The sequence below is a fragment of the Eucyclogobius newberryi genome, unplaced genomic scaffold, assembly GCF_026437365.1.
Source record: "Eucyclogobius newberryi isolate DKJ021-1_F unplaced genomic scaffold, fEucNew1.0.hap1 SCAF_2, whole genome shotgun sequence".
Taxonomy (NCBI): domain Eukaryota; kingdom Metazoa; phylum Chordata; class Actinopteri; order Gobiiformes; family Gobiidae; genus Eucyclogobius; species Eucyclogobius newberryi.
The window spans coordinates 10,582,262-10,604,836 of NW_027315834.1; the positions used below are offsets into that span (position 1 = coordinate 10,582,262).

A 22,575-nucleotide genomic window follows, 5' to 3' on the forward strand; every position below is an offset into this window, starting at 1 on the left:
AAAAAAAAACCTTATTGACATGTTTTGAAAACTCATTTCAACAGGAAATAGTATCCCTGTCACATTACTTTTTAAACAGAATCCTAATAGAAAAATGAAGATCAAATGTTTTTTTTTTTTTTTAAATGACGACCATTGACCCTGATCAATGTATTCTTTCTAAGTGTATTTATTTAAAGATTAAAAATATTATCGGCAGCAATATCAATTATAATCAAGTTTTATTAAGGGCAGATTCATTGGAGACAATCTATTGATACAATAGTTTTTTTATGGCAATAACCTGGTACCAGGATTATTTTTGGCTAATTTTGAAAAAGCATTTGATTGTATTCTGTGAAAATTTATCATTTCACGTCTTAGGTATTTTAATTTTGGAGGGAGCCCGTTCCTTCATGTGTGTACCTCCCCAAAGCCTGCACTGGAAAAATGGACTGTAATCTCCAATGGGTGTCAAAGTGATAAAACGTGTCTATATATAAAATAACTCTTTAGCCTGCGACATAGCAACGGTACAAGAGACTCACTTAAATTAAATTGAATCACAAAACTTAAAACAGAAATGGGCTGGACAAGTGTTCTCCTCGACAGGAAGCGTCCCGAGGGAATTGATTACAGATAGGGACAGAAGATATATTATTGCAGCAGTACTCTTTGACTGCAGGAAAATCACTTTTATGGATGTATGTGCACCCAGCTATGAACAAGCACAATTTAGTTCAAAACTATTGGTGCCTGTTTCTAAATTCAACATATATCATATTTGGTGGAGACATAAACTTAGTAAATAACCCCTTAATGAGCTACAGCTAATGGTTTCATTGATGCAGGCGCTGCATTAATCCTCTTTCTCATGAGTTAGTAGTATAAAGTACATAATACATACTATCTTATTGTCAAACACTTTTCTGCACAATAAGATAAGATAAGATAAGATAATCCTTTATTGTCCCACATGGGGAAATTCCATTGATGCAACGCAGGTAGATACAGAGATAGATACAGAAGAAAAGAACAGATCACTTATAGGAAGTTTGAAAAACACTCTCAGTAGAAGATCTCTTATAAAAATCTTAGGATGTCCGCCGGGATAACGTGACGATCTCCGGGTAAGACGACTGGTCTCCGCAGTTTCATGAGTTCCTCCTTTGTGTAAACGCGGTACGGCGCCGGCCGGGGAGGCGCAGGGGGGCCGGGGGGGCTCGGAGCCAGGGCACATCGCGATGACACGAAAACACTCAATCCAGCCGAACAAAGTCAAAACAAGTTGAATTAAAGCGATGTGATAAGTTCAAAGATTCCTGTGTTTGTTTGTCTTCTGCCATGTTACAACAAACCTGAAATAAAACGGTGGAAGTTTAATAATAGTCATTTGACGCATGCGGGATGTTTTAGCAATTCAAAAAATTAAGTTTTCAGTACCATGTGAAGAAACCTCATTTGAACTGTATAGACTGAGGAAAAAGGGGGAAAACTGGCGTGTTATTAGCTCTCTGATTGAAACAAATAGAGAGCGACTCGATGATGTTTCATGTATTACTGATCAGACTCAAATACATGACATTTTATTCCAATTTATAAATGTCTGATTACAACTCAGTGATTGCAAGTGACACTGTTCAAAATGATGGTTATTTTTAGCAAAGTAACTCTCCCTCAGATAAAATAAATGTATAAAGAAGCTCTTGAAGCAGACTTGCATGAAAGGGAAATAAAGTCATCCCCTGCACAGATTGGCTTTAGCCCAGAGTTTTTCAAGTGCCTCCAGGATGTTTTATCTCCAGTTCTTTTCATTTTATACAATGATATTATTGCATCCCAGACTAAGCCTGAAAGTATGTATTCAGCTGTTATTTTCCTGCTGCCCAAACCAGGAGGAGATCATACACAAAGGAGAAATGATCGCCCGCTGAATTTGCTCAACAATGATTCGAAAATGAAATAGAATATTAGCAACACGTCTAGAAAAGGTAATACCTTCAATAATACATTTAGATCAAGTGGGTTTTTATCACAGGCTGAAAAGAGGCACAAAACATGAGAAGATTGTGGCAGAAGCTGAATCTTTTAGCCACTTCTGCAGCAGACGCAGAGAAAACGTCGGATTCAATCAATGTTTTTTATCAACATTCAGATTTGGGCAGCAACCCTACCGTATCACAAGAAGATCAATTCCTTTCAGACAAGACGAGGACGTCTGTCTTATGGTTGCCATGGAAGCACTCGTGTGTGCAATCAGGTCAAATCTGAACATATTAAATTATACAATCATGAGTTCAAAATCAATCTTTTTGCAGATGATCTACCGTTGACACTTTCTCTACCAGGACAATCAATTCCCCATTTATTAAATTGAATTAATCATGTTGGCAGTTTGTCCGGCTCTAAAACAAAAACAAGCTCTAAAAGTGTTGCAACTCCATTAAACCCTTTTGCATTTTCAAGTATTTTGTCTTCCACTTCATTATATGGAAACCTCAAGGCATGAGATATTTAAGAGCTAGCATGAAATCACCTGTAGATAATATTGTTGAATCAAACTTTAGCCTTGAAAAGATGGTCGACTCTATCATTATCTTTATGGACGAGAGGAGAATTCTGAAGATGAATGTGTTACACCCAGACTCAGCAATCCCTTTAAAATACCACAGAAATGATTCAAAGAAATATATGGAATGGGATTGTCTTGGGCATATGTGGACATGCAGAACAGGGCAGTTGGAGATGGTTCCAACAAGATAAAAATGATCATGTGCCTCTAGCCTCTCTCTGGAGCCACCTTGATGTAGATAAACTAAAGAATGAATCAATGAATTACTTTTTCCTGTGAAGAAGCTAAAATATTTCACTGTGTTTAAAGTTTTCTCTGGAATCATTTTCGGATGGAAATAAACTTCTTTCTAATCAAATCTGGTAAGACAAAAATATCACATGCTTGGGTCAAGTTGTAAAGGACGGAAAGTTAATGCATTTTAAGACATTAAAAATGTCATTCAAATGAGATAATATCAGAATATTTCAGGATCTGCAATTGAAAGACAATCGATTCACAATTAAGAGAGATAACGAACAGAAAAGGGGTCATATCAAAAAGACTCCAGGGGACTAAGAGCAATATGGATACAAAATCAAATTATCATTACTCCTCAAACTGTGTAAGATACAATATGATCTTGTATTACACCACATAAACTGGAGAAAATTAACTTATGGCTGTGGGATGCCTGGCCTCCTGCTGCATCTGCTGTGGTTTTGTGAAGAAACTTAAATTATTCAGGGTGAGATATGTATATAAGGGAACAAAGTAGAGAAAGTCCAAATGAAGGAATCGCATTACTTGATACACTTAGCCTTCCTTTCATTCAAGCATGTTATTGTAACGGACTGGAAAATCAGAAAACCAAATTGTCTTCCAAGTGACAGTTGGTTTAATGGACTCGATTGCAGTGGAGCATCTGCAGAGCACAAACACACAGACTTAATGGACTCGATTAGAGCAGCCTTTGCAAAATACTGTGTACGCGGGTCAAAAACATGTACAAAATAAGGTAAAGCACACGGGTATAAGTATGTGTGTGAATATACTGCATTCTTATTGTCATGGACACAATGTGCACAAAAATTGGTGTGAAATAATATTGTTGTTGTTATTAATTATTGACGGTGTGTTTTAGACTTTTTTATTATTTATTTATGAATGTAATTACACAGTGTGTTTTTTACTGTATTATTATCATTTATTTATTTACATGGTGTGTTTTAGACATTAATCATCCATCCATTTTCTGCCGCTTTATCCTGGGCCGGGTCGCGGGGGCAGCAGTCTCAGCAGGGACTCCCAGACTTCCTCCTCCCCAGACACTTCCTCTAACTCCTCCGGGGGGATCCCGAGGCGTTCCCAGGCCAGCCGAGAGACATAGTCTCTCCAGCGTGTCCTGGGTCTTCCCCGGGGCCTCTTCCCGGTGGGACATGCCTGAAACACCTCCCGAGGGAGGCGCCCAGGAGACATCCGGAACAGATGCCCGAGCCACCTCAGCTGGCTCCTCTCGACGTGGAGGAGCAGCGGCTCTACTCCGAGCTCCCCCTGTGTGGCCGAGCTCCTCACCCTATCTCTAAGGGAGCGCCCAGCCACCCGGCGAAGGAAACTCATTTCGACCGCTTGTATCCGCGATCTTGTTCTTTCGGTCATTACCCAAAGCTCATGACCATAGGTGAGGTCAGGAACGTAGACCGACCGGTAAATAGAGAGCTTTGCCTTTCGGCTCAGCTCCCTCTTTACCACAACGGTCCGATGCAGCGACTGCATCACTGCAGCCGCTGCACCGATCCGCCTGTCGATCTCACGCTCCATCCTTCCCTCACTCGTGAACAAGACCCCGAGATACTTGAACTCTTCCACTTGGGACAAAGAATCCCCACCCACCTGAAGAGGGCAAGCCACCTTTTTCCGGTCGAGAACCATGGCCTCGGATTTGGAGGTGCTGATTCTCATCCCAGCCGCTTCACACTCGGCTGCAAACCGTCCCAGTGCATGTTGCAGGTCCGGGTTTGATGGAGCCATCAGGACAACATCGTCTGCAAACAGCAGACATGAGATCCTGTGGTCCCCAAACCGGACACCCTCCGACCCCTGACTGCGCCTAGAAATTCTGTCCATAAAAATTATGAACAGAACCGGTGACAAAGGGCAGCCCTGGCGGAGTCCAACATGCACTGGGAACAGGTCTGACTTACTGCCGGCAATGCGAACACAGCTCCTGCTCCGGTCATACAGGGACCGGACAGCCCTGAGCAAAGGGCCCCGGACCCCGTACTCCCAGAGCACCCCCCAAAGGGTCGAAAGCCTTCTCCAGATCCACAAAGCATGTGGACTGGTTGGGCAAACTCCCATGAACCCTCGAGCACCCGATGGAGAGTATAGAGCTGGTCCAGTGTTCCACGACCGGGACGAAAACCACTCTGCTCCTCCTGAATCCGAGGGTCGACTATTGGTCGGATTCTCCTCTCCAGTACCCTTGAATAGTGTATGGGCGAAGCCCATTCACTAATTGTTGACAACAGCAGCGCGAAGCGCTGCATTCTTCCAAAAACCCTCCTGGCATCGTCCCGTACGCGAGAATCCATGCCGCAGGCATGGGCCATGCTTGTTTCTGCTCAAATCAATGGAAGTCTATGGGGAGTGGGCGGGGCATCCCGACGAAATAGGGCGTGACGAGCGCGTAAGCGCTCGTAATGATGATTCCACCCCATGGCGGCATGGGGAAGGCTTAGAGCTTTCAAACGATGTATAATTTGTTGTTATAGAAAAAACGGCTATATTGTTTTTGCTAAAAATATTATTATTAGGCCCGAGCCCCAGCAGGGCGGAGGGCCTATTGCTCCCGCAACGCTGCCGAAGGCAGCGTTGCAACTGTCTGCGCCCGCATGTTTGGTGCCCCGTCGCCCCTGGCAAGTACAGTGAACTAGGCAAGTACAGTGAACTAGCCCATGCCGAAGGCATGGATCATGCATACTTACTCCTGCTATGACAGAAATAGTCAACAATTAGTGAATGGGCGTAGCCCATTCACTAATTGTTGACAACAGCAGCGCGAAGCGCTGCATTCCTTCAAAAACCCTCCTGGCATTGTCCCGTATGCGAGAATCCATGCCGCAGGCATGGGCCATGCTTGTATCTGCTCAAATCAATGGAAGTCTATGGGGAGTGGGCGGGGCATCCCGACGGAATAGGGAGTGACGAGCGCGTAAGCGCTCGTAATGATGATTCCACCCCATGGCGGCATCGGGAAGGCTTAGAGCTTTCAAACGCTGTATAATTTGTTGTTATAGTGGAAACGGCTATATTGTTTTTGCTAAAAATATTATTATTAGGCCCGAGCGCCACAAGCTGGCGAGAGGCCTATTAATCTCGTAAGGCCGTGCGAAGCACGGCTGCGAAAGTGCGCACGTAGTGCGCACGAAATCGAGCGCGAAGCGCTCGCCCACTTCCAAACACTCACTAACGCACTCCTCCACTCATGCACGCCCCGTGCATACTAATTAGTTGTAGGAAAATGGAACATTACCGTTGTAAACGGGCGAAACCCGTGCAAAAGTGCGCACTAAACGAGCACTTTACATTGGGAAGCGGTCGTCATCCCCATATAAAGCACTCATTTGCGCTAAGTAGCTCACGAATACGTTCCCCATCTCTTGCATGTTCCGTGCATATAAGCATGTAATGCAAAAATTGAACATTATTACTGTATAGAGGGCCAAAAACACAAAGTGGGCGGAGCCCACTCAAAATTATCGAAAGTACCCGTCAGTATTATAAATTATCGAAAGTACCCGTCAGTATTATAAATTATCGAAAGTACCCGTCATTTCCCTTTTCTAAAATAAAAAAAATTGGCGCGTCAGCGCCCCCAAATGTACCAAAAATGCATTGAGAGATGGGAAATGACCCAAAAAAAATCTGATCGTAGAATCATGAAATTTGGCGCAGAGGTAGATGGTGACAAGAGAAGTAAAAAATATTATTACGGCAACGCCGTCCGCCCAACCAAATGTCGGCCATATTGCTTCAAAAATGGCTAAACATGACTTCGGAGTTTTTCCAAACGTCGTACTTTTACGAACTCCTCCCAGGGCGTTGGCCCTAAAAAGCTGAAATTTGGTGAAAATGCTACTGAGGAGTGGGACATCAAAAGTTAGCCAAATTACATTGATACCTCTCACGGTCTCTGTGCGGCGAAGCCGCAAACTGTAGCTAGAATTTCAGAAATCTCCCATATTTAAAATTTCTGCCGTTTGCGCAGATAAAGTCCGAATTGCGTCAAATTAGAATCAGTTGTTAAACTCTTTGCCCTTAACCTACTTGAAGTGAAATAAATTCATTTGGCGCCACAGCGCCCCCTACAGATTTTATATGGAGGTTAAATGTTTAGTTTTGCGAAATTATATGAAATTTGACACACAACTCAATTTTAGCATCCCCATCAAAAAAGTCAATGAGACCCATGTCATAATTGTTATGGCGTTGCCGTAACGATGACCGAAACCTCCCATGTTATTCCAATGGGGAAATCGCCAGAACATGTTTACACTTTAGATTTTCACAAACTCCTCTTAGGGCGTCAGCCCTATTAACCTGAAATTTGGTGAGACTCATCTTCAGGGGTGGACCATCAAAAGTTATCCACATTTTTATTCAAAGAGTCACGGTGTCTGTGCGGCAAAGCCGCACATTTTGCCAAGAATTCAAAATAAAATTGCTTTTTGATGGTAAAACAAAGGGGAGAAGATGTGACAGCGTCACAGATTCAGCAGTAGGCGTAATAAAAGGACAATTGGGGCGCGTTAGCGCCCCCTCCTCTTGCGGCGTGGCGGCGGTGTGGCGGCGGCGTGGCGAGGGCCGATCATTGCCGCTTGCGGCTATATTTAGGCCCGAGCGCCACAAGCTGGCGAGAGGCCTATTAATCTCGTAAGGCCGTGCGAAGCACGGCTGCGAAAGTGCGCACGTAGTGCGCACGAAATCGAGCGCGAAGCGCTCGCCCACTTCCAAACACTCACTAACGCACTCCTTCACTCATGCACGCCCCGTGCATACTAATTAGTAGTAGGAAAATGGAACATTACCGTTGTAAACGGGCGAAGCCCGTGCAAAAGTGCGCACTAAACGAGCACTTTACATTGAGATGACGACCGCGAAGCGGTCGTCATCCCCATATAAAGCACTCATTTGCGCTAAGTAGCTCACGAATACGTTCCCCATCTCTTGCATGTTCCGTGCATATAAGCATGTAATGCAAAAAATTAACATTATTACTGTATAGAGGGCCAAAAACACAAAGTGGGCGGAGCCCACTCAAAATTAACGAAAGTACCCGTCAGTGACCAGGGACCCACACCATGAGGTAGGAAAGCGCGAGCGCTTTCCGAAAATGTATAGTTTATGATATTTGAAAAATGGGAAACATTGTTTTCGCATCGGAATATTATTCTTTCTTTCTTTCTTTCTTTCTTCTTCTTCTTCTTCTCGGGACCAACCCCCCTATTTTTCACCCAGTGAACATTGACGAAAAGTCACAAAAATTTGCACACCTCTAAAAATCGTGCCTCTCTACATTCTGGCTATTTCCCTTTTCTAAAATAAAAAAAATTGGCGCGTCAGCGCCACCAAATGTACCAAAAATGCATTGAGAGATGGGAAATGACCCAACAAAAATCTGATCGTAGAATCATGAAATTTGGCGCAGAGGTAGATGGTGACAAGAGAAGTAAAAAATATTATAACGGCAACGCCGTCCCCCGAACCAAATGTCGGCCATATTGCTTCAAAAATGGCTAAACATGACTTCGGAGTCTTTCCAAACGTCGTACTTTTACGAACTCCTCCCAGGGCGTTGGCCCTAAAAAGTTGAAATTTGGTGAAAATGCTACTGAGGAGTGGGACATCAAAAGTTATCCAAATTACATTGATACCTCTCACGGTCTCTGTGCGGCGAAGCCGCAAACTGTAACTAAAATTTCAGAAATCTCCCATATTTAAAATTTCTGCCGTTTGCGCAGATAAAGTCCGAATTGCGTCAAATTAGAATCAGTTGTTAAACTCTTTGCCCTAAACCTACTTGAAGTGAAATAAATTCATTTGGCGCCACAGCGCCCCCTACAGATTTTATATGGAGGTTAAATGTTTAGTTTTGCGAAATTATATGAAATTTGACACACAACTCAATTTTAGCATCCCCATCAAAAAAGTCAATGAGACCCATGTCATAATTGTTATGGCGTTGCCGTAACGATGACCGAAACCTCCCATGTTATTCCAATGGGGCCAGAACATGTTTACACTTTAGACTTTCACAAACTCCTCCCAGGGCGTCAGCCCTATTAACCTGAAATTTGGTGAGACTCATCTTCAGGACCATCAAAAGTTATCCACATTTTCATTCAAAGAGTCACGGTGTCTGTGCGGCAAAGCCGCACATTTTGCCAAGAATTCAAAATAAAATTGCTTTTTGATGGTAAAACAAAGGGGAAAACATGTGACAGCGTCACAGATTCAGCAGTAGGCGTGATAAAAGGACAATTGGGGCGCGTTAGCGCCCCCTCCTCTTGCGGCGTGGCGGCGGTGTGGCGGCGGCGTGGCGAGGGCCGATCATTGCCGCTTGCGGCTATATTTATTTTTCTTGTTCTTCATCGCTTTGAACTCTAATTTGACCCCCTGAACATGCTCAAAAACTCACCAAACTTTGCCCAAAATTCAGAATCGGCGAAAAATTTAATTTTTTCTGGGCCATTTTTTTTTTCGTTAAAAAATGGCGCGACAGCGCCACCGACAAAAGTCAAAATACATTGCGCCTATGGGAGACGCCCCGAGGTCAACTTTGACGTAAAGCTACGAAATTCGGGACACGCATTTCTCTCGTGAGGACAAACAAAAAAAATCATTGTGGCCACGCCCCCAGACTTACCGTATGGCCGCCATCTTCCTTTGAAAATGAAAACACGCTGTGTTAGCCATTTTGTTCACGTCAAACTTTGACGAACTCCTCCTAGGGCGTTTTGCCCACCAACTTCAAAATCGGCGTACGTTCTCTGGACAAGTGGGGCATCTAAAGTTATCCAATTTTTGGAGATACCTTTTACGGTCTGTGTGCGGCGCAGCCGCAAAGTTGGACAACTTATTTTGGAATATTGCAGCTCTAAAAATTGCTCCCATTTGATCAAAACGAGTCCGATTAGGACCAAATTTGAATCAGTTGTTAAACTTTCTAGTTTGGACCAGTTTATGATGACAAAATTGAAATGGGCGTGATAGCGCCCCCTACAGAGTGACCTTTAAATTAACATTGAAGGTCAAAAATTTGTTTTACCAAAATGTTCTAAACTTTACCCAAAATTCTATTTTGGCGTCCCGATCAAAAAAGCCAATCAGACAAATGCCTTAATTTTTACGGCGTAGTCGTAGCGATGACATAAACTTCCCATGTTATCCCTATGGGAAAACCGCTAAATCACTCGAATATCAACATTTTTCTGTTTCACACTTTAACGAACTCCTCCTAGTGCGTTTTGCCCACCAACCTCAAAATCGGTGTATGTCCTCTAGACAAGTGGTGAATCTAAAGTTATCCAAATTTTAAGGATAGCTTTTACGGTCTCTGTGCGACGGAGCCGCAAACGTTTCCCAGAATTCTGACTATTTGGCCTTCAGAGTGGCCTATAAACAATAGAGTTTTCCCAAATGACATGATATTTTGCACAAAATTCTAATTTGCCATCCTGATCATAAAAGTATGAGAGCCAAAGTCATATTTTGTACGGCATAACCGTAGCGATGACAGAAACATCCCATGTTATCCTTATGGGAAACTCGCAAAATCGCTCAAATCACCACATTTTTACGCTTCACACTTTAACAAACTCCTCCTAGGGCGATTGTCCGATCAAACTCATATTTGGGGAAAATCATCTACACAAGCGGGGCATCAAAAGTTATCCATATTTTGATTCTAAGTGCTACGGTCTCTGTGTGGCGGACCCGCAAATATATGTCACAAATGGGAAAACAGCGAAATCTCTAAAATGACCAGATTTTTACGCTTCACACTTTAACAAACTCCTCCCAGGGCGATAGCTCGATCAAGTTCATATTTGGGGAAAATCATCTACACAAACGGGGCATCAAAAGTTATCCATATTTTGATTTTAAGTGCTACGGTCTCTGTGCCGTGGAGCTGCAAATATACTGTCACAAATGGGAAAAACGCCAAATCCTTGAAATGTTCACATTTACGCTTCACACTTTAACAAACTCCTCCTAGTGCGTTTGGCCCACCGATCTCAAAATCGGTGTACCTCCTCTAGACAAGTGGGACATCTAAAGTTATTCAAATTTTATGGATAACATTTACGGTCTCTGTGCAGCTGAGCCGCAAACTTTTCGCAGAATTTGGACTATTTGGCCTTCAGAGTGGCCTATAAACAAGAGTTTTTCCAAATGACATGACATTTTGCACACAATTCTCATTTGCCATCCCCAAAATAAAAGTATGGGAGCCAAAGTCATATTTGGTAAAGCGTAGCCGTAGCGATGACAGAAACATCCCATGTTATCCCTATGGGAAAACCGCAAAATCTCTAAAATGACCACATTTTTACACTTCACACTTTAACAAACTCCTCCTAGGGCGATTACCCGATCAAGTTCATATTTGGGGAGAATCATCTACAAAAGCGGGGCATCAAAAGTTATCCATATTTTGATTTTAAGTACTACGGTCTCTGTGCGGTAGAGCCGCAAATATATGTCACAAATGGGAAAAACGCCAAATCCTTGAAATGTTCACATTTATGCTTCACACTTTAATGAACTCCTCTGTGGGCAATAGCTCGATCAAGCTCATATTTTGGGAAAATAATCTACACAAGCGGAGCATCAAAAGTTATCCATATTTTTATTCCAAGTGTCACGGTCTTTGTGCGCTGGAGCTGCACATTTGACCGATATTTGTGTTCATTTGCACTGGTAAGCACAGCATTGAACATGTCCAATGTGTCGCTGTCTTAGTTCTTAGACAATTGCGTTAGCGCCAAATCTGTAAAATGCAGAGAGCAGAGTCGGAAGGCAGGCGGCCCGCGAGGGCCGTTGGATGCCGCTTGCGGCTTTAATTTTTCTTGTTCTTCAGCGCTTTGAACTCTAATTTGACCCCCTGAACATGCTCAAAAACTCACCAAACTTTGCCCAAAATTCAAAATCGGCGAAAAATTTTGTTTTTTCTGGGCCATTTTTTTTTTCGTTAAAAAATGGCGCGACAGCGCTATCGACAAAAGTCAAAATACATTGCGCCTATGGGAGACGCCCCGAGGTCAACTTTGTCGTAGAGCTACGAAATTCGGAACACGCATTCCTCTCGTGAGGACAAAAAACAAATATTATTGTGGCCACGCCCCCAGAATTACCCTATGCCCGCCATCTTCCTTTGAAAATGAAAACACGCTGTGTTAGCCATTTTGTTCACGTCAAACTTTGACGAACTCCTCCTAGGGCGTTTTGCCCACCGACTTCAAAATCGGCGGACGTCCTCTGGACAAGTGGGGCATCTAAAGTTATCCAATTTTTTGAGATACCTTTTACGGTCTGTGTGCGGCGCAGCCGCAAAGTTGGACAACTTATTTTGGGATATTGCAGATCTAAAAATTGTTCCCATTTGATCAAAACAAGTTCGATTAGGACCAAATTTGAATCAGTTGTTCAACTTTCTAGTTTGGACCAGTTTAGGCTGACAAAATTGAAATGGCCGCGATAGCGCCCCCTACAGAGTGACCTTTAAATTAACATTGAAGGTCAAAAATTAGTTTTACCAAAATTGTCTAAACTTTACCCAAAATTCTATTTTGCCGTCCCGATCACAAAAGCCAATCACAAAAATGCCTAAATTTTTATGGCGTAGTCGTAGCGATGACAGAAACCTTCCATGTTATCCCTATGGGAAAACCACAAAATCTCTCAAATTACAACATTTTTATGTTTTACACTTTAACGAAGTCCTCCTAGTGCGTTTTGCCCACCGACCTCAAAATCGGTGTACGTCCTCTAGATAAGTGGGGCATCTAAAGTTATCCAAATTTTAAGGATAGCTTTTACGGTCTCTGTGCGACGGAGCCGCAAACGTTTCCCAGAATTCTGACTATTTGGCCTTCAGAGTGGCCTATAAACAATAGAGTTTTTCCAAATGACATGATATTTTGAACAAAATTCTAATTTGCCATCCTGATCACAAAAGTATGAGAGCCAAAGTCATATTTTGTACGGCGTAACCGTAGCGATGACAGAAACATCCCATGTTATCCTTATGGGAAAATCATAGAATTGCTCAAATCACCACATTTTTACGCTTCACACTTTAACAAACTCCTCCTAGGGCGATTGTCCGATCAAGTTCATATTTGGAGAATATCATCTACACAAGCGGGGCATCAAAGCTTATCCATATTTTGATTCTAAGTGCTACGGTCTCTGTGTGGCGGACCCGCAAATATATGTCAGAAATGGGAAAACAGCGAAATCTCTAAAATGACCACATTTTTACGCTTCACACTTTAACGAACTCCTCCTAGGGCGATTGCCCGATCAAGCTCATATTTGGGGAAAATCATCTACACAAGCGGGGCATCAAAAGTCAGTCATATTTTAATTTCAAGTGGTACGGTCTCTGTGCCGTGGAGCTGCAAATATACTGTCACAAATGGGAAAACGCCAAATCTTTGAAATGTTCAAATTCATGCTTCACACTTTAACAAACTCCTCCGTGGGCAATAGCTCGATCAAGCTTTACTTTGGGAAATATCATCTACACAAGCGGGGCATCAAAAGTTATCCATATTTATATTCCAAGTGCTACGGTCTCTGTGCGGCGGCGCAGGAAATTTGACTGACACTGTAGGCGTAATAAAAGTACAATTGGGGCGCGTTAGCACCCCCTCCTCTTGCGGCGTGGCGGCGGCGGCGTGGCGAGGGCCGATCATTGCCGCTTGCGGCTATATTTCTTTCTTCTTCTTCTTCTTCTTCTTCTTCTTCTTCTTCTTCTTCTTCTTCTTCTTCTTCTTCTTCTTCTTCTTCTTCTTCTTCTTCTTCTTCTCGGGACCAACCCCCCTATTTTTCACCCAGTGAACATTGACGAAAAATCACAAAAATGTTCACACCTCTAAAAATCGTGCCTCTCTACATTCTGTCTATTTCCCTTTTCTAAAATAAAAAAAATTGGCGCGTCAGCGCCCCCAAATGTACCAAAAATGCATTGAGAGATGGGAAATGACCCAAAAAAAATCGGATCGTAGAATCATGACATTTGGCGCAGAGGTAGATGGTGACAAGAGAAGTAAAAAATATTATTACGGCAACGCCGTCCGCCCAACCAAATGTCGGCCATATTGCTTCAAAAATGGCTAAACATGACTTCGGAGTTTTTCCAAACGTCGTACTTTTACGAACTCCTCCCAGGGCGTTGGCCCTAAAAAGCTGAAATTTGGTGAAAATGCTACTGAGGAGTGGGACATCAAAAGTTATCCAAATTACATTGATACCTCTCACGGTCTCTGTGCGGCGAAGCCGCAAACTGTAGCTAGAATTTCAGAAATCTCCCATATTTAAAATTTCTGCCGTTTGCGCAGATAAAGTCCGAATTGCGTCAAATTAGAATCAGTTGTTAAACTCGTTGCCCTAAACCTACTTGAAGTGAAATAAATTCATTTGGCGCCACAGCGCCCCCTACAGATTTTATATGGAGGTTAAATGTTTAGTTTTGCGAAATTATATGAAATTTGACACACAACTCAATTTTAGCATCCCCATCAAAAAAGTCAATGAGACCCATGTCATAATTGTTATGGCGTTGCCGTAACGATGACCGAAACCTCCCATGTTATTCCAATGGGGAAATCGCCAGAACATGTTTACACTTTAGATTTTCACAAACTCCTCTTAGGGCGTCAGCCCTATTAACCTGAAATTTGGTGAGACTCATCTTCAGGGGTGGACCATCAAAAGTTATCCACATTTTTATTCAAAGAGTCACGGTGTCTGTGCGGCAAAGCCGCACATTTTGCCAAGAATTCAAAATAAAATTGCTTTTTGATGGTAAAACAAAGGGGAGAAGATGTGACAGCGTCACAGATTCAGCAGTAGATGTAATAAAAGGACAATTGGGGCCCCCTCCTCTTGCGGCGTGGCGGCGGCGTGGCGAGGGCCGATCATTGCCGCTTGCGGCTATATTTAATATTTATTATTACTATTTATTTACAACTTATGTTTTAAGCATTATTATTTATTTACTTATTTATTTGCTTGTTTGTTTACGTATTTATTTCTTATTTATTTACACAGTGCCGTGTGTTTTAGACTATTATTATTTATTGATTGCTATCTGATTGACTGATTGATGGAGCCAGGCCGCTGTGGCTTATCGACCGCCTTAAACTGTAGAAACGTTCAAACCTTTTCATTTCTCATCACTGCATTGACTGGAACGTGCCCCGTCGGAACACTCCCGTGGCCTTTACGAGCGGGATTTGTTTCATCCACATCCGCTTCTGCTTTTTGTCACGTTTTCACCGCTATAGCACACGGGGAGGTAGTTCTCGGCGCTCATCCCATGTCCATTGCGTGTTTGTTTGGACGCCTGACACCGTCATAGTCGCTGGAGTCAGATCTTTCCTGAAAACAGTGCGTGGTGTCGCTGCTCTTTGTCTGTGTCTGCGCACTATATAGACTAAGGATGTCAAGGTTATTCGGTTAATCGATATTAGTAGTTATTCAGGTCATAATATAACGGTAAGAACCAAAAAAAATAATAATTGTGACAATTTTAGAAGCAAATTTAAGCATTTTTTGCTCAATATACGGCCAAAAATAGACTTTTTTTTTTTTTTATCTGGCTTTTTTGTCATATTTAACTTTATTTTGTCTTTCAGAAAGTTATATTTTGTAAAGCCAGTCGCAAATTTGAGGAAAAGTATGTGTCAGACCACAAGAATGAAGGAAAATGTCAGATTTCACTGTTGTTTTGTCACAGTCTCAATAATTGTGACAAATCGTGAAAAATCTTGATGTTTTTTCTCACAATAATCGTAACAACAAACATTTGACATCGAGACATCCCTCATATACATATTTAAATCCTCTAGTGTGCAGCCAACTTTAGTTTTATAGAGCCCCTTTCAACCATTAAGTGCTTTACATTTTAGTATTCATTCACTCCCCCCTGCTTTCTGGCAATGCAGTTTTTTTTTTTTTTATGGACCCTTTAAAAAATGCTACGTCAGAATGTTCAAAATTCCTTAATGGAGGCAAAACGAATTGGACACACATGACACACTTTCAATGACTAACTACCATTCGATCTAAATGCTAATGATCATGCGTCTTACACAGAAAAATAAGCATGTAATAAAACTAAAAATAGACGGATGAACTGAATAAAACAGCCATTGTGATGCTGCTTCCTGGACGTTTTTCCTTCCCAAACCTGACAATCGGCGCTGGCGTGGGAGGGAAGGTGATGGGAACAAACCGAGCCAGATGTGCTCCTCTGCCAGCACCTCCCGTCATCACCAGCGAGCGTGGGACCGCGGTCTTGACAGCGGTATCCCGTATCCATGACAACGGCCAACACTGCCGCTCACGTCGCCCGTTTCTCGAAATCTGTGTGTTTTTTTTTTTTTTTTTGGTTGCTTAGACAGGGTGCTGAGGGAGATACAGCGTGCCCTCGTGCGGTCTTTGGAACAAGATGGGATTTGGGAATGATTTTGAGACACTGAAAATCTTATTGCTTTGCCTTGGAATGTTCCTCAGTGTTATCTATACTTCATTTGTTCAGCTACGGGCGTTTTTACTGCCAGAGAATACTTGGGGACGCTTGCTTGTCTCCGTGATGATTGATTGAATATATAGTGCCCCTTTGAATTTAGATTTTGTTCAAGTTTTTTTTGTACATTCAGGAAACGTATGTCTGAATAATGGGTCAGAGTTTAAACGACACGGTTTATTTGGTCAACTTATTATATTCTAAAACTGTTTGGGGAGATTTGGTACTTTGATTATTTGATACGACTGAACGTGCAGAAACATTTCAATTTTCCCATACCGTTTGAAGTTAAAACTACATTAAAATAAAGTATGAATTATATAGAAAAATCCTCAAAAATATTGTTATTGTTAAGTGTGAAATCTGCAGGATCAATCTTTATGACACTATATGAGGAAACTTCAGTTAAAAAAATCAACAATAAAATCAAGAGGCAGATGAAACAATGGTCACAGGGTTAGGGTTATGGTCTCCTGTCCTGAGACCCTCCTTCTGTGAGGAAACACTACAAAACCCTTTGGGCGAAGGAGAGGTCCTGCTCCCACAGACGGGCGAGCTGCAGATGGTCCAGGACTGATGCGCTTTCATTTGCAGATAAGAGAGTTTCACGATGAGATGAGGAGCCGTTCATCTAGAGTAGAGAGCGTTCCTCAGACAGTTGAGGAGCAGGTCCACTGGTCCGGGCCGTGAGATGGAGCGGCATCAGCAGTGTCTGAAACAGTAGCTCTCCTCTCAGCAATGAACAGACACAGTTGAACGCAAATATGAACTACTGTTGATAGGAAAAGTAGTTTTTTGTTTCTGTTTCCAACTGGCCTTACAATAAGCTATGTCAAAGAGGAAAGTTTTAAGCCTGGTCTTGAATGAAGAGACTGTGTCGGCCTCTTTAACATGGACAGGAGCTGTTTTAATTCATAAAGATGTATTTTCATAAATGGCCCTTCTATAAAAAAGAAATAAAACATGAGACAAACCTGGCACAAAGTTAGTGTTTTCTCTGTCAGCACAAATTAACGGTGCTGAATGTCTTTAAGTTTTGAATTGAATACGTTGTGGACCAAATAAAAAGCTTTGGAGCTTCAGTTTGAATATATCTTTCAAAAAGTAGTGAAAATTCAAGAACGACAGCATCGCCTTGACCCAAAACGATATTCAGTCTCTGCAGTTATTATTGTGTGGAGGTATTAACATTTGTGCTGCCTCCAGGTGTAGCTCTCACCTGGCAAAGGCTAACACAGAGTTATTATGCCCTTGAGCAAGGTCTAATATGAAGAAAAGGCAGGGGAAGCTCAAATGTCGTTAGTGGTTTTCTGTTAGAAAACATTTTGGGGTTAGAATATGTTAGAATATGTGTTAGAAATGTCTAAAAATATGTCTGTTGGTTAATCGTTTCACCAATAACTTCTATTTAAGCTGCAGTTATGTATTAAAGTGCAAAGGGCAGATTATTCTCATCCTAAACAGAGGTATTTGCAAATAACTCCAAAGTCTCTGTAGAAAAAGCAGTGTACAGTGAGTATTGTCATAAACATGTCACGCAGAAGGTCTTTTCTCAAGAAACCTGTATTGTTTATTGGGAGTGTCAGCTGCTCAGAATCCACCGTCTGTTAGTATAAGGCAAATAAGTAACAGATATTCCTTTAAAAATACTCTAAAATAAAAATGTATAAGTGAACTGTTATATTTGAGGTATTTTATTGTCATATATTGTAAAAAGGCCATTGTGGTTGTGTATAACGTTGTCTGAATATAAATGTTATGCTGAATGGACCCCAGGAAGACTACTGGAAGCTAAAAACCCAACATATTAAATAGAATTCATAAATGAAATAAACAAAATAAAATAGATAAAATAGATAAAATAGATAAAATAGATAAAATAAATAAAATAAATAAAATAAATAAAATAAATAAAATAAATAAAATAAATAAAATAAATAAATAAAATAAATAAAATAAATAAAATAAATAAAATAAATAAAATAAATAAAATAAATATCAACTTTCAAGAGTTTTCTTTCACATTTACTCACACGTATTTGTATTTATTCTTGCCGGTCTGAGCTTTAGTCTCCTGGATTCCACTACTCTGTATTTACAAAAGCATAGTGTGTCTTCTTTAAGGATTACTAAGCTGTAGCAAATGAAGAAGAGGACCTTTATTCAGAGCACATTGCATATACACCACAATGTTACGCATTGTGCTTTACATGGACAGTCTTGTAACATTTAGACAATGAGATTTCATGCTCCCCTCATACAACAATAAAATGTTACTACTAAAAATGGTTTTGTGCCTGCTTTGGATAGAGGTGAATAATGGGTTACATTTAATGAGACTAAGGTTTCTTCCGACTCTGTGAAAGATCAGTAATTATGAATTATAGAGGAGGGCAAGAGTTATACTTAATAAACAAACAGAAATAGTTTAAACACATGCCTTGTCTGTGGCTCACTGATACACTTACACATACATACACTGGTGTGTGTATGTAAAATGTACTGTATTTACTTGTAGTATTTAGTGTATTAGTATTTTTTGTGTTTTTTGATCATTATAGAGCCAATGAACCGCAACTCCAATGCCAAATTTCTAGAAGTGTCTTGTATACAACACTATTATTCAAGCTTATTTAACCTAAAGGCTGTTTATTACATCAAGAGTTATTGTTTCTTTTCTGCACTAAGGACAGTTATGAGCTTTGTGTATGTTGTAGTAAGTGTGTAGCTTATCATGGCAAAAAATACATATCTATATTTAAATATATATAAGGACGATTTAGGAGATTCCAACATTTGAATTTTGCTAGATGTTGTTTTTTTTTGTTTTTAAAATGTCTCTTTCTAACACGTTTTCATCCCCATCCCCATATCTGCAATTGAGCGCAATTTAAATCCAAGCCATTAAAACAAAGATGCTACCGAGGCTATAACAGATTATTTGTTGTTTTCCTTCAAATAGAATGTAGCGAGATATTTCCCGGCCGTTACGTCCCTGCTGTTTGCTGACACTCGCTCACCTCCCGACTCTGTGTGTGCTGATGTGAGGCTCTGTATCTCACGGCGGATGGAGACGACAGAAGCTCCCCCCGGCCCCGTTATCGGCGCTCTCCCATCGGCCCTGGCTCTCGGTCCGGCACAGTCGCCACCGGGAGCATGTTTGTGTCTGTAATGAGGTCAGATAGGGCCAGAGAGAAGGAGAGAACGGGGGGCCGTGCGAGGCTTTTATCTGACGTGCCGCGTAAACGACCTGCGTCTGTGCGAACGGCGCCGCGTTATCGCAGCAATTTCACCCCAAACGAGCACAGGAATGAGCCTGTCTTCTGGTATTAAGTTACATTTAGCAAAAACTGAGAGGAAAGAGGGGCTATTTTGGGTGTCTGAGTCTCCTCACACATGTTTAAGGTAAAATCAAATCAATAAATGGATAATACATGACATAATTGAACACTAGAACCTTAGACGTATTTAGGATTCTAGTTGTAGAGTGGTCATTTTTGAAAGGCCAGTTCAAGCACCGATCGGCCTCGGTCTCTCGGATTCTGATTACCACTCTGTCCCCGGCTGCTTGGTTTCAAAAACAAGCCACAGGCATCAGCGCTGCGCTCAGGTGTTCAGAGCTTTGGCCCCGGGACGTGAGCTTCGCCAGGCAACCTGCCGCGGGGCATTCAGTGTCACTCTGTAAGGGGGTAATTTAAGCTGTTCATGTTTATGTTTTATGAGATTTGTCAGCTTCAGTGCATGGACCGCAACCTAAACACCTTATATTTTTAAAACAATTCTCACTCCCCAAGAAGGTGCTGATGTCTGTTTTCATGAAGTCATTTGAGCGTCTGGTCCTCCCCCACCTCAAGTCCTTCACCTCCCCCCTGCTGGACCCCCTGCAGTTCGCCTACAGCGCCAACAGGTCTGTGGATGACGCCATAAACCTGGCACTCCACTTCACCCTGCAGCTTCTGGACTCCCCGGGAACCTACGCCAGGATCCTGTTTCTGGACTTCAGCTCTGCATTCAACACCATCTTCCCTGCTCTGCTCCAGGACAAGCTCTCTCAGCTCAACGTGCCTGACTCCACCTGCAGGTGGATCACTGACTTCCTGACGGATCGGAGGCAGTGCGTGCGGCTGGGGAAGAATGTCTCAGACACACGGACATTCAGCACAGGAACTCCACAGGGCTGTGTACTTTCCCCTCTCCTCTTCTCCCTGTACACAAACTGCTGCACCTCCAGCCACAACTCTGTAAAACTGATCAAGTTTGCAGATGACACCACCCTCATTGGACTCATCTCGGACGAGGATGAGTCCGTTTACAGGAGGGAGGTGGACCGGCTGGTGTCCTGGTGCAGAGGTAACAACCTGGAGCTCAACGCCCAGAAGACAGTGGAGATGATCGTAGACTTCAGGAAAGTCACTGCCCCCCAGCCCCCCCTCGTTATAACAGACTCCCCCATCTCCACTGTAGACTCCTCCCCCCTTCCAGGACCTCAAGTGGGAGCCCACCATCAGCTCCCTCATTAAGAAGGCCCAACAGAGGATGTACTTCCTGTGGCAGCTGAGGAAAGCAAAGCTGCCAGCGGAGATGATGGTGCAGTTCTACATGGCCATCATTGAGTCCATCCTCACCTCCTCCATCACCATGTGGTACGCTGGAGCCACAGCCAGGGACAAACAGAGACTACAGCGCATTGTGTGCTCTGCCACGAACTTCCATCTCTGCAGGACCTGTACGTCTCCAGGGCTCTGGGACGAGCAGGTCGGATCACAGCCAACCCTTTTCACTCTGGACACAGACTATTTGAGCCACTCCCCTCAGGCTGAAGGCTACGGTCCATCCAGTCCAGAACCTCCTGCCACAAGAACTGCTTCTTTACACCTGCCACTTTAACAATTATTCAACCAATGCTATTCACGCACTGTTCACTTTCTGCACTATTTACGACCAAGTCTATTTTTATTCTTTACCTTATTTATATACCTAAGTATTCTTAATTTACGCATGCCATATTTGACTCTATAGACGTTGCTAATATTATTTGATCATTAATTGTTTTATGTTGCACCTTAACGCCGAGACAAGTTCCTATGTTTGCAAACTGTTCAATGACAATGGCAATAAACCTTTCTGATTCTGATTCTGACTACAACCCTTGGCAGGTGGCTTACTTCTAAAACCACATTTTATATCCAAAACCCTCGTACTTCTGGGATTATTCATGCCACAGTTTGAGGACAACAGTTTTATCTTATCTTACTGGCAATGTTCGATGTTTGGGGTTTACCCCCCAATATGTTTAAGAGCTGTTTATCCCTCCTGCCCACACTAACGTACCCTTTTTTCTCTCTTCTCTCTTCTCTCCTGGTGCTGGACAGCGGGGAGGCTCGGCACACAACTGCGGCCAGCTGAAGGTGGGTCAGATCCTGCTAGAGGTGAACGGCTTGTCGCTGAGGGGCCGGGAGCACAGGGACGCGGCACGCATCATCGCTGAGGCCTTCAAAACCAAAGACAAGGACTACGTGGACTTCCTGGTCACGGACTTCAACGTGGCTCTATAGCTGCTGCTGCTGCTGCTGCTGCTGCTGACGGACTGATCCAAACTGATCCAGACTTTGCACAAACCGGACTCAAAACGGCGCCTTTCTGTGAAACACGGGGAACAAGGAGATTTCTGTGGGGGACTCCTCCAAGAAGTGTTCAGGACAATAACTGACTAGGGTGACCACCTGTCCCACCGTGTATTATTTTTTGTATTTTAAACATGAGAATGACGTCATGATGATGCTGTTCCTTTCATAGATTATTGACCGTCCAGTCTTGGAACATGTTGAGGCCTGTTGTTTCCCAATCTCATTTATAGGGCGCTTTCACGACTGCAACACTGGATTTAAGTCCGGTTTGAGCTGTTTTGACCAGTTACGTTTTCCAGCTTCCAAATAATAGTTCATTTTGGTCAAAGCAAACTTAAAGAGACTTAAAACAATCAAACATGCTCCATTAGACCTCAAAATGAGAATAAAATATGTCCTAGAAAGGTAGATGTTAAAGGTGAAATGTACAGCTTGTCTGGCGGCGGGTCTGCCACTTGTTTGGTTCCATGGAGATGTTAATCCTTTGTTTCAAGTTTTCCACAGCATGGCATTAAAATAATCTAACATTTACTCAACACATACAATCATAATTGGCCCGACTGCGTTTCCCGCTTGTCTCCATGGAGATAGTTTTA

The 22,575-nt window shown here is 42.5% G+C and overlaps 1 protein-coding gene across 5 annotated transcripts in view; it reads left to right on the top strand.

Moving 5' to 3' along the window:
• Window positions 1-22,336, top strand: part of whrna (whirlin a) — a 277,090-nt gene extending 254,754 nt beyond the window's left edge. For all 5 annotated transcript variants that reach the window (XM_072453448.1, XM_072453449.1, XM_072453445.1 and 2 more), the window contains one exon: window positions 21,725-22,336. In XM_072453448.1, the coding sequence (XP_072309549.1) occupies window positions 21,725-21,840 (116 nt within the window). In that variant the 3' untranslated portion in view covers window positions 21,841-22,336. The remainder of the gene's footprint in view (window positions 1-21,724) is intronic.
• The last annotated feature ends 239 nt before the right edge of the window (window positions 22,337-22,575 follow it).